We start from the raw sequence: 13,679 nt of genomic DNA on the forward strand, positions 1-13,679 counted from the left end.
CAACACTTTTTATGGATATCTTTGAGAAATGGCTTTGTTCTTGCCACTCTTCCATAAAGGCCAGATTTGTGCAGTGTACGACTGATTGTTGTCCTATGGACAGACTGTCCCACCTCAGCTGTAGATCTCTGCAGTTCATCCAGAGTGCCCATGGGCCTCTTGTCTGCATCTCTGATTAGTCTTCTCCTTGTTTGAGATGAAAGTTTAGAGGGACGGCCTGGTCTTGGTATATTTGCAGTGGTATGATACTCCTTCCATTTCAATATGATCGCTTACACAGTGCTCCTTGGCATGTTTAAAGTTTTGGAAATCATTTTGTATCCAAATCCAGCTTTAAACTTCTCCACAACAGTATCACAGACCTGCCTGTTGTGTTCCTTGGTCTTCATGATGCTCTCTGTGCTTCAAACAGAACCCTGAGACTATCACAGAGCAGGTGCATTTATACGGAAACTTGATTACACACAGGTGGATTATATTTATCATCATTAGGCATTTAAATGACTGAGTAAACCTCCCACCACAGTTGTCTAGCCATCAAAATGAGTCTCTTGTCAAAGTCACTCAGATCATCACATCTTCCCCAAATTTTTGGCTTCTAATATATCATTTTCTGAAGATAGTAAACTTTACTTTTTCACATTTTCTATAAAACTCACGAAAGTGAGAGAGCGCTGTGGGAAAAAAGCTGGATTTTCAAGTTGCTGTATCATTAAAGAAGGACTTCTCCCTCAAAATTTTTATCCTCTTAATATATTGTAGTTATCATATTATATAGCACTGTATACTTACAATTGCTAATTTTGCCTTTCTACCCAGCTAATTCTTCTCATTTACATTAGGTCTAGAGTTGAGCGAATTTGTTCGGATTTGGTTCCGAATACGATCGGCAGCGAATATTGTTTTTGCAAACATTGTCGAACATAGCCGAACATCATTAGAGTCAATGGGAGTAGAAATTACCGAATATATTCAGAGCCAATCATCAAACATACATTCGGCACGAATAGGGTACCAATATTGCACGAATATGGCAAATTCAGATTCGGCGACCGAATCCGAACAAATTCACTCAACTCTAGTTAGGTCTATGACATCACATGATTAAACACTCACTAGCTGAATCCTTCTAAGCTCTATGTAGTAACAGGAGGTCAATTGTCCCTGAGTCATAAGTCACTGCAAATGTCCCTGGCCGGGTGGAGGAGGGAACAGCTGGGTCAGGATTCCAAGAAGGGAATGATAAATGGAGGGACAAGAGACTTCCTGTTTCTACATAGAGCAGAGAAAAAAGAAGAATTAGCTGGGTAGAAAGACAAAATGAGCAATTGTAAGTACACAGTGCTATATAATGTGATGACTGCAATATATTAAGAGGATAAAAACTTTGATGGGAGGAGGAGTGATTCTTTATGTTATTCTTCCTCACCATCCAGCAATAATGGAGTTAATGTCTTTTTGCAGGGCACATTGAAAAGTATGGGAGCATCAGAAATGTCTAATTAGTTTAATGTAAGAGTGCTTTCCTCTAACATCATTTAGACGGGCTGTTGTTCTCTGCATATTGACTGCTGATCACTCTCCGCATCCCAGGAACTGCAGATGTAATGACAATGCAGCAAACTTGCTCTCGCTTTGGCCTACTAGACTCTGGCCTTCAGCCAGATGTCAATACATAAATGAAAAGACAAGAATTATTCCTTGGAGGATAGATCCATAACCAACTGCTGTTTATATATCATCCACATAATGTCAGTGGGGTAGAAGCGCTGCCCATTTTTTTTTTTACTATTGAATGCAGAATTACTTACCTGTTTGTAGCTTGTGCATCAGTATTTTGTTACAGATCTTCTATTTTTCTAATATCATTAAGGTTTGTGTTTCAGTGAATTATCTTGCATCACCAGTAGTAGTGCCATAAACCTGCCAAAGAGCAGATAAGTCAGTACAACATAACTCGGTGTCATTAGCATAATTGAATGGATCTATGGGAACTGCACAATCACTTTATATAATGAGTCTAGAGAAGTGCTGTCACTGCTTTAATTTCTCATAGAAGTATTGAGCAGCATTAGAAACATAGCTTACACCAAGAGTTAATTTACTGGAGCGGAGCCATTGGGATCATAATGTAGCTCTCATACGGTATTACTAGGACTGCTGTAATTTAATGGTGGAACAACATCTTGTCATTGGCCCCAAAGTGATGCTAAAATGCTGTGCGTCAAGTCAAAGCATGAAACCAAAGTCATCCAACACCTATATTCCCCACAGGAAAAAGTAAATGCATCTTAAAGTTGTAGCTAACAGAATATTACACCATCTTTTGCAACTGTGGCCCATATTTAGTTAGTAGTCTATGCCAAGATGGGTAAAAATGGAAACTTTTCTCAACACTTTTGAAAATTTACCAGAAAGGTGGGCATGGCCTCTAAAGAGAAACTGCATATGAAAGAGAAGTAGAAAATAAGGTTCAGTAGTGGATTCTTCTTGTCCGAAAAGGGCACTAAATTTATTAAGAGGCATGCCCATTTTAGTGAATGTAGTGCAATTGACCAAATATCTGTCATTTTAATAATTATTTCATAAATCAATAGTACACATGAAAATGAGAAACTCTGTAATATATGTTATCAGAGAGATTGTTTTTTTTCTCCTCCAGGACTGATCATTAGAGATGAGCAAACATTTCAAGGTTTGGTTCAGCAAACGTTCCGATGTTTGCCGTACATGTTCGGCGAACATACCTGAACCTCATTGAATTCAATGGGAGGCTAAACCAAACCCATAGACAACACCTTAACACCTTTCTGACATCCAACGTACTATCCCGTCCATGTTGGCTGGGCCCGTATGACCATGGACTGGATAGTACGTTGAAGCCGATCAGCTGCGCACATGGGTGGTGTGCGGCTGATCAGGGCTGAGTGTCAACTGATTCTCACAGCTGACACCTGGCACTAAGTGCCAGGAGCGATCACGGACCGCTCCCAGCACTTTAACCCCCGGAACACTGTGATCAAACAAGATCGCAGCGTGACGGTGGCATAGAGAAGCATCGCGCAGGGAGGGGGCTCCCTGTGTGCTTCCCTCAGACCCTCAGAACAACACGATCACATCGCGTTCACCCTGCCTGCAGACCCCTGGATCCAAGATGGCCTCGGGGTCCTTCCGGGTCCTGCAGGGATGTGGCTTATTAGTGCCTGCTGAGAGCAGGACCTGAGAAGCCACAGTGCTGTGCAAAGTGTCAGATCAGTGATCTGACTTTATACAGTGATGTCCCACCCTGGGACAACGTAAAAAAGTTAAAAAAATATTATACTGTGTAAAAATATATTTTTTTTAAATTAAATTCCTAAATAAAGAAAAAAATAAATAAATATTGTTCCAATAAATACATTTCATGTAAATTAAAAAAAACCAATAAAAGTACAGATATTTAGTATCGCTGCATCCGTAACAACCCGACCTATAAAACTGTCCCACTAGTTAATCCCTTCAATGAACACTGTAAAAAAAATAAAATACAAAAGGGGCAAAAAATAATGCTTTATCATCATACCACTGAACAAAAAGTGGAATAACACGCGATCAAAAAGACGGATGGAAATAAACATGGTACCGCTGAAAACGTCATCTTGTCCCGCAAAAACGAGCCGCCATGCAGCATCATCAGCAAAAAAACTAAAAAGTTATAGCCCTCAGAGTAAAGCCATGCAAAAACAATTATTTTTTATATAAAATAGTTTTTATTGTATAAAAGCACCAAAACCTAAAAAAATGATATAAATGAGGTATCGCTGTAATCGTACTGACCTGAAGAATAAAACTGCTTTATCAATTTTACCACACGTGGAACCGGTATAAACGCCCCACCCAAAAGAAATTCATTAATTGCTGGTTTTTGTTCATTCTGCCTCCCAAAAATCGCAATAAAAAGCGATCAAAAAATGTCATGTGCCCGAAAATGGTACCAATAGAAATGTCAACTCGTCCCACAAAAAACAAGACCTCACATGACTCTGTGGGCCAAAATATGGAATATTATAGCTCTCAAAATGTGGTGATGCAAAAACTATTTTTTGCAATAAAAAGCGTCTTTTAGCGTGTGACAGCTGCCAAACATAAAAACCCACTATAAATAGTAAATCAAACCCCCCTTTATTACCCTCTGAGTTAGGGAAAAATAATAAAATAAAAAATGCATTTATTTCCATTTTCCCAATAGGGTTAAGGCTAAAGTTAGGGTTATGGTTGGGGCTAAAGTTAGGGTTTGGATTAGGGTTAGGGTCGGGATTAGGGTTAGGGGTGTGATTAGGGTTATGGTTAAGGTTGGAATGAGAGTTAGTGGTGTGTTGGAGTTAGGGGTGTGTTGGGCTTAGGGTTGTGATTAGGGTTAGGGGTGTGTTCGGGTTAGGGGAGTGGTTAGGGTTATGGTTGGGTTTAGGCGCATCAGGGGCTCTCCAAATGCGACATGGCATCCAATCTCAATTCCAGCCAATTCTATGTTGAAAAAGTCAAACAATGGTCCTTCCCTTCCGACCTCTTCCCAAACAGTGGTTTACCCCCACATATGGGGTATCAGCATACTCAGGACAAATTGGACAACAACTTTTGCATTCCAATTTCTCCTGTTACCCTTGTGAAAATAAAAATTTGGGGGATAAAAAATAATTTTTGTGGGACAAAAAAAGATTTTTTATTTTCACGGCTTTGCGTTATAAACTTTAGTGAAATACTTGGAGAAAAAACAGCAAAAAGGCAGAGATGCTTACCTGCCTAGGCCTCCAAACAAATGCACTGGTGGAAGGTCTGCATCTAAAACCATGTGCGACTGCTGTCCCCACAGTCACAGAGGATGCACTTGATGGGGCAGACGGTGGTTGGCCCGGCCCACTAGGCCGCATTGTAGCACAGTGAGCTTCCCACTGCAACTTATGCCTCATATCCATGTGACGGTTCATGCATGAAGTACTCAAACTATTCATTTTTTGGCCTCTACTGAGGTTTTGGTGACAAATCTTACAGACAACATGAGTTGGGTCATCCTTGGCGATCTCAAAAAATGCCCAAGCTATGCAAGGCTTAGAGCCCATGCGACCTGAAGAGCCACCACGACTTGTGCTCAGAGGCACAGTTGTGGTTGAGGATGCAGTTGTTGACGTGCTTCCAGTACTCCGCCTCTGTCCAGGAAGGCGTAACCTAACCTCGTCATCACTAGCATCCACCTCCACCTCCTCTGCTGACCTCATGGACTGGCGGACTATGGGTTGACAGTAAGTGGGGTCTCCAACCTCGTCATCATCACCCTGTGTGTTCTCACACCCGTCGTCCTCAGCCAACCTCTTCCTGCCCTGACCGAAAAGTCAAGTTTTCATTCCAATCAGGTATCTCAGTCTCATCATCATCTTCCTCATTGTCTCCACCAACAGGAGTTACAGTTTGGGAACAAGGGTCTACATTATGCTCAGAACCTTCTTCATCTAGGCCTGGATCCGACTCACAAAGATTCTGGGCATCAGTGCAGATCATTTCCTTGTCTGGATTCACAGAAGCTCTGGAGCAGATCTCTGATTCCCAGGCTATAGTATAAGTAGAAAAAAACGAAATTTCCAGCTTGCTCTTGATAAAATGTAAATCTTTAATCCAAATGGTTAAAATGGCGATACATGCTCCCTGGACCCACCATAACCCCGTGAGGGAGAGCGACGCGTTTCGACTGACAAGCAGTCTTTATCCAAGCTAATCTATCCCACACAAACACCCGTATATAAGGACCCAGCAGCCAATAAAATTGCTATGTACAGATCACATGATATACACAATGCAAAGGTCCTGAAAAATGTTGCAATAAAACGTGTCAAAATACAAAAATACATAAATAAATATGTACAAATATATACAAAATATGCTGCAAAATAGCGAACATTAGTAATGGAACATAATTTCGTTTCTACGATTGAGTCCATCAGGGAACCTTGTGCCCAGCATGAAGATCCAATACGCTTCACGGGTAAGTAAAGTTCTATGTAAATCACCCCCGCGGTGAGGTTTATTCACCCTTTCAATGCCGGAAACTCTGAAAGATGAAATGTCACGTGAATGATGGTCTATGAAATGTTTGGCTGCGGAAGAAATATTGCGGTTAGAGTTTCTCTCATTGGAAATATCATGCAGGTTCTCTGTGACGCGATTTTTTAATTTACGAATAGTACAACCTACATAGGATTTGTTACAAGCGACACAATCGATCTTATATACTACAAAACGGGTATTGCAATTAATAAATCTTTTTATATGAAAAATGTTAGAGTCCGTATGATCGGTAAAAGATTTGGTAGTGATCGTATGTCTGCAGGTGGAACAATTACGGACATTGCATTTATAACTACCTTTGCAGCTTAGCCATGTTGGTTGCGGTTTCTCTGAAACAAACAAACTAAGTGATAAAATATTTCCGAGAGTAGGTGCTCTCCTAGCCACAACATTGCATCCCCCTTGTAAAATTTTAAAAAGAATTGGATCTTCATATAAGATTGGAATAAATTTATTAATAAGGGCCTTAATGTCATTGAATTGTGGACTATATTGTAAACAAACAAATGGTTTGTCAAATTGTTGATTGGTAGCTAAATTAATATTTATATCAGATTTAATTTTATTTTTATTTTTGTTTATAATACTTTTTGAATTGCCAGTTGCAGCAGAATTCACATGAACATTTGGGGATACAATGTTGAGGGCTCTGTTGAGCATCCAATTAGGATAACCCCGTTTATTAAATTTAATACAAGATTTGACCAGATCTTGTTTGAGAAAATCATTATTATTACAATTTCTCTTCAACCTGGTGAATTCCCCAACTGGAACCGAGCGAACAGTATGTCTAGGATGGCTGCTGTTCGCATGCAAGATAGAATTCCCTGCCAGTGGTTTAAAGTAGGTTTGAGTAGATATCAATTCATTGGCCACACCTGTAAGTTCTAAATCAAGAAACGAAATTTTGGATTTATCATGGACAAAAGTAAATGTAATATTGAACTCATTGCTGTTAATGTAAGAAAAAAAATCCTGTATGGCAGATACATCGCCCCTCCAAATGATGAGTGTATCGTCGATGTATCTGCCATACCAAAAAATGTGAGAAGAGAAATTATTAGAATCAGAAAATAAGAAATGATATTCCCAATACGCCATTACCAAATTTGCTAAAGAGGGTGAAAACTTAGCCCCCATTGCCACACCGGTACACTGCAAATAATAAGCAGAATTAAAAGAAAAAAAATTATGAGTCAACAGAAAAAAAGTGACCTGTAACATATATTGAATCAAATCCTGTGAATAGCAACTGTATGAACGTAAATGAAATTCCAACGCTTCAAGTGCTAAATTATGAGGAATGCAAGTGTACAAAGAAACTACATCGCAACTAAGCCATGAAAAATCAGGCAACCATGTTTTATGTGCCATAACATCGATTATATCCTTAGTATCTCTAATGTGCCCTGGTAGTCTCAAAACTAATGGCTGTAGTAAAGAGTCCAACCACTGACCCATGCGTTCATTTGTAGATCCTATACTTGATATTATTGGACGCATTGGAGGAAATTCACTGATCTTATGGATTTTGGGCAAACCGTGCATTATTGGAGTCACAGGGTGTAAAATTGTCAAAAAATCCGCCTGTTTTTTAGAAATAACACCTAAAGAAAGACCATCTTGTATTACATCATCAATTTTCTTTTTGAAACTGATGGTGGGATCGGATCTTAATTTCTTGTATGTGGTGTTGTCAGATAATAAATCCATAATGGCATTCTCATATTGCAGAGAGTCCATTATAACAACCACTCCTCCCTTATCACTCATCTTTATAATAATATCTTTCATATCTTGTATCTGTTTAATGATACATCTTTGTTTTCTTGTCAGGATTTGTTGTATTTAACACCGGTTCACCAAATTTAAGTTGTTTAAGTTCCCGTTCAAGAACCTCCTGGAAGCGATTCATGCAATCTGCTCTGGATTGAATTGGGTAGAAAAAAGGATTTTTTAATTTCAACTGATTAGATTGATTAATAGGAGGATGAGAAAAAATATCGTGGTCCTGCAAATCTTGCAATGTCAGTAAAGTTGTTTGTTCCTGAAAGTCTAGCGAATGAAACTCATTGTTTGTAGTCACGCTTTGATTATCACAGATGTCAGATTCCTCAGCCCAAAAATGTTTTTTTACCGTTAAATTACGGACAAATTTGTTAATGTCCAACAAAGTTGAAAATAAATTAAAATTGTGATCTGGAACAAAATTAAGTCCATAAGACAGTAATTTTAATTGTTCATCCGAAAAATTTCGGGATGAAAGATTTAAGACATTATTGGGGCTTATTTCAAATTCATTTCCTTCATTACCCCATATCCCACCGCTACACGGGAATGGGAAGAGAGTGGCCAAGTGCCAGAATAGGCGGATCTTCCAGATGTGCCTTTTCTGGGGTGGCCGGGGGCAGATGTTTTTAGCCACGGGGGGGGGGCCAATAACCATGGACCCTCTCTAGGCTATTAATATCTGCCGTCAGTCACTGGCTTTACCACTCTGGTGGAGAAAATTGCGCGGGAGCCCACGCCAATTTTTTCCGCCATTTAACCCTTTATTTTAGCAGCTACAGCGCTGAAATTTTGCACATACACACTACTAACATTAGTAGTGTGGCATATGCAAAAAAAAAAGGGGATATGAGATGGTTTACTGTATGTAAACCATGTCTCATATCATGTCGGGTTTAGGCAGGAGAAATGAAAAGCCGGCAATTGAATTACCGACTTTTCACTAACACCGCTGCGTATTTCTCGCAAGTCACACTGCTGGTCCATGTGGAATCCATATTTTTCTCGCCCCCATAGACTTTCATTGGCGATTTTTTTTGCGCAATACGCTGACAAACGCAGCATGCTGCGATTTTGTACGGCTGTAGAAAGCCGTATAATACTGAACCGTAATATACGGCTGATAGGAGCTGCCCCATTGAGAATAATTGTGCCGTTTATTTTGCGAGTTTTACGGACGTATTTTCTGCGCTCTTACGTCCGTAAAACTCGCCAGTGTGACGCCGGCCTTAGATACACAGGTGGTGTAGCTAGCTTCACAGGCGGGCTACTCAGATGACTACCAGACAATGCTACTAGCCCAAAAGGATTGGCTGAGCTAGATTACACCAAATGCTGTGACAAACACTTGCACATCACTGGCACAGACCTGCCTGGCAAAAAGTGCTATGAACTGCTGTAACCTACCCTCAAAAAGGGCTGATATTACAACTAGTCCCGACTCCCTAAACCTATCTCTCTCTATCTAACTGCAAATTCGCTCGCATTTCACACTCTTATACTGTATAGCACCCACAGCAGCAGCGGTGCCATCTAACACTAAGCTGCAGCAGTGAGGAAATGGTGGCGACGGAGAAAATAGCTGGTTCTTATAGGGCAAAGACATGTGACATACACAGCCAATGACACATGCCCTTGCTTGTGTGCCTCACATGCACTTTGCTGTGTGTGTGTGTGCACTGCTGATAGGCTGAGACTGCACCGCCCCACTGTAAATGCGGGAAAGAAAAAAAAAATGGAGATCGGCATTATTTCAGCACAGATCTACTCCCCCACACACACACACACTATACACTGAAGCAGTCTATTAACATTGATAAACAGTTTTAATGTGAAAATCAAGTTAGGCTTTTGGTGAACGAAAGGTTATCAAACAAACTCGAACAGCTGAATTTTAAGCAAATTGTTTGAGTTCGTCAAACGACTCGAACACCGCCCAAAACAGCTCGAATTTGAAATTGGCGAACAGTTCGACTCGAACACCGCTCATCTCTAGTTGACAGTTTTCTTAGAGAAGTAATGGCAACTGGGCAACTGGTACTGTGGTACTGCGACGGCCTTCAGCTTTCGGAAACCGTCTGTATCCAACAGGCGGAAAGGCAGCATTTCCATGGCGAACAGATTGGAGATGGTGGAGTTCAAGCTCTTAGCTTTGGCATGTGTAGGAGTAAACATTCTTTTACGTGACCACAACTGTGGGACTGAGGGATGGCTGCTGTGCTGATAGAAGGTGGAGTAGGGTGAACATGACAAACTGCTCGATTGTGAGTGTGGTGCAGGCAGAGATGTTATGGTGGATTGAGAAAGATGTGGTGTGCTCAATGAAGCATAAACAGCAGGCATCTCCACTTCCGCATCAGCTGACGGGCTCTCACTCACCCCAACTGTAGGGGGTAAACAAGTAGAGGTTCTGCAGCTGGAGACCTGTGTGAGAACACTTGCCATGGTGACGGAGAAGGAAGCAGCTGCAGATGCAATTGATGGGACTGCTGCTGGCTGGCGGAACTCGCTAGTTCGCATTTTTGCACAGTGAAATTCCCAGACTGTGCTGGTTAATGCATATAGTAGTCAAATTATTGCAATTTTTGCCTCTCCAGAGTCATTTTTTTGCAAAGTTAGCAGATAACATAAGTTGTCATCCTTTGTGGTCTCAAAATAGGCCCAGGCTGGGCAACCTTTGCCATCCTTGCAAACTGCAGACTCACGACTGCTGCTGGCCATGGTCAGAGTTGTTACTGAGGATGCAGTGCTTGTTGTGGTTGCATCACTGTGTGTTTGTACAGGATGACGCACTGTAACCTCCTCATCTTCTTCCTCTTCCATCTCCTCTGCTGAGCTCATCAGCTGTGTGCCTCTAGGTTCACACCAAGTGGGATCTTCAACCTCATCGTCAACCTCTCTGTTCTCCCACTCCTCTCCCTGAGAGTTACCCTTCTCAGCTTCCTGCCCTGACAGATACCTGAAGCACACGCGGACTGTACTGTTCTGAGTCTCATCAGGATTGCGTCTACCCCTGGGGTTAACATCTGGTGGTGAGGGTCTGGATTGTGCTCGGACCCTACAGTGCCTACAAGTAGTATTCAACCCCCTGCAGATTTAGCAGGTTTACACATTTGGAATTAACTTGGCATTGTGACATTTGGACTGTAGATCAGCCTGGAAGTGTGAAATGCACTGCAGCAAAAAAGAATGTTATTTCTTTGTTTATTTATTTTTTTAAATTGTGAAGTTTTTTCAGAGGGTCATTTATTATTCAACCCCTCAACCCACCAGAATTCTGTTTGGTTCCCCTAAAGTATTAAGAAGTAGTTCAGGCACAAAGAACAATGAGCTTCACATGTTTATATTAATTATCTCTTTTTCCAGCCTTTTCTGACTATTTAAGACCCTCCCCAAACTTGTGAACAGCACTCATACATGGTCAACATGGGAAAGACAAAGGAGCATTCCAAAGCCATCAGAGACAAGATTGTGGAGGGTCACAAGGCTGGCAAGGGGTACAAATCCCTTTCCAAGGAGTTGGGCCTACCTGTCTCCACTGTTGGGAGCATCATCCGGAAGTGGAAGGCTTATGGAACTACTGTTAGCCTTCCACGGCCTGGACAGCCTTTGAAAGTTTCCTCCCGTGCCGAGGCCAGGCTTGTCCGAAGAGTCAAGGCTAACCCAAGGACAACAAGGAAGGAGCTCTGGGAAGATCTCATGGCAGTGGGGACATTGGTTTCAGTCAATACCATAAGTAACGTACTCCACCGCAATGGTCTCCGTTCCAGACGAGCCCGTAAGGTACCTTTACTTTCAAAGCGTCATGTCAAGGCTCGTCTACAGTTTGCTCATGATCACTTGGAGGACTCTGAGACTGACTGGTTCAAGGTTCTCTGGTCTGATGAGACCAAGATCGAGATCTTTGGTGCCAACCACACACGTGACGTTTGGAGACTGGATGGCACTGCATACGACCCCAAGAATACCATCCCTAGAGTCAAGCATGGTGGTGGCAGCATCATGCTGTGGGGCTGTTTCTCAGCCAAGGGGCCTGGCCATCTGGTCCGCATCCATGGGAAGATGGATAGCACGGCCTACCTGGAGATTTTGGCCAAGAACCTCCGCTCCTCCATCAAGGATCTTAAGATGGGTCGTCATTTCATCTTCCAACAAGACAACGACCCAAAGCACACAGCCAAGAAAACCAAGGCCTGGTTCAAGAGGCAAAAAATCAAGGTGTTGCAGTGGCCTAGTCAGTCTCCTGACCTTAACCCAATTGAAAACTTGTGGAAGGAGCTCAAGATTAAAGTCCACATGAGACACCCAAAGAACCTAGATAACTTGGAGAAGATCTGCATGGAGGAGTGGGCCAAGATAACTCCAGAGACCTGTGCTGGCCTGATCAGGTCTTATAAAAGACGATTATTAGCTGTAATTGCAAACAAAGGTTATTCCACAAAATATTAAACCTAGGGGTTGAATAATAATTGACCCACACTTTTATGTTTAAAATTTATAAAAATTTAACTGAGCAACAAAACTTTTTTGGTTTGTAAGATTTATGCATCTGTTAATAAATCCTGCTCTTGTTTGAAGTTTGAAGGCTCTAACTTATTTGCATCTTATTAAACCTGCTAAATCTGCAGGGGGTTGAATACTACTTTTAGGCACTGTACTTTGTCAGACCGCAGATCCAACAGGAAAAAATTTGTCCATCTGTGAATGTGAATCCTCCTCAGGATTCTGTGAATGTTGGGAGCAGACCTTTGATTCCTTTGGAATAGAATGCGTGAACAGCTCTGCAGTCTCACTCATCTGTGGTTCACCACAGTCAGTTGGTCAGTTGGAGACTTGTGACGATATTTGACTTTGACAAAACTTTATTAATACAGTTATATGCAGATTACCTGCGGTTTTAGTGTATTTCTACAGTGGAATTGCACTGAAAACTTGTTTGCGTTTTTACCCTCAGATTTTCCATATATAATGCCATTCTATCTGCAAAATCTGAGAGTCAGAATATATGAAAGCACTTCTGTACAGAGAAATAAGATATTTCATCAGTCTTTAAAAAAACTGCTATCAAATTTTAGGGTGCTGGCAATAATTGCTGCTTGCAGTCATTTAACCAGAAAAAAAAATACTGTATAGCTAAGTTACTTTATCACTCATCTTATAAGTGTCACTGGTCACAAGATACCACCACAGCCAGTAATTTGACAACCTACATCATTGCCTGAGTCAGGTAAATAGAGACTGGCAAAAACCAGGGTATCAGCTCAAGACTCAAGTGAAACGGGATATAGGCAATTTCAGCATTTAGCCTTTTTATTTTAACCATTGGCAATTTTATTAAGGATTTAATGGGAATGGAAAAGCCCTTTAAATGGACTTCAGTTACAACTATGGCTGGCTGATATATTGAAATATTTCAGAAATTCATGCTGACTCTACATCTGAATGGAGTTTGCTTTGGTGACTAGCATTTTGGGAAGTATCATATTGACATCAGACATTATGCATTAATCTGATTAAATGCATTTGAGTGCATTGCATTGAGCTATTACTAATGGGGATACAGCAGGCAGAGACTGCAGGGAAAATTAGCATTAAACAGAGCACATTTGTGTATAAAGAAAGCCCTGCACTACTTGATTATGTTGAGTCTTCTCTTTATTATAAAGGAGATTTTAAATGGCCGACCCACTCTATATTATCTAGTAACAGGTTATACAGTCTCTAGTGACATTACTATAATTGGTGCAGGAGTTGCAATCACACTTGGGCCTTAGAGCCAGGTAGGACTAAAAGGT

At 41.1% G+C, this 13,679-nt stretch overlaps 1 protein-coding gene across 1 annotated transcript in view; it reads left to right on the forward strand.

Moving 5' to 3' along the window:
• PLEKHA8 (pleckstrin homology domain containing A8) overlaps positions 1 to 8,149 on the forward strand; it is a 72,577-nt gene extending 64,428 nt beyond the window's left edge. The window contains exon 14 of the mRNA XM_077268845.1: positions 7,933 to 8,149. Coding sequence (XP_077124960.1) covers positions 7,933 to 7,968 — 36 coding nt within the window. The 3' untranslated portion in view covers positions 7,969 to 8,149. The remainder of the gene's footprint in view (positions 1 to 7,932) is intronic.
• The last annotated feature ends 5,530 nt before the right edge of the window (positions 8,150 to 13,679 follow it).

The sequence above is a fragment of the Ranitomeya variabilis genome, chromosome 6, assembly GCF_051348905.1.
Source record: "Ranitomeya variabilis isolate aRanVar5 chromosome 6, aRanVar5.hap1, whole genome shotgun sequence".
Lineage (NCBI taxonomy): Eukaryota > Metazoa > Chordata > Amphibia > Anura > Dendrobatidae > Ranitomeya > Ranitomeya variabilis.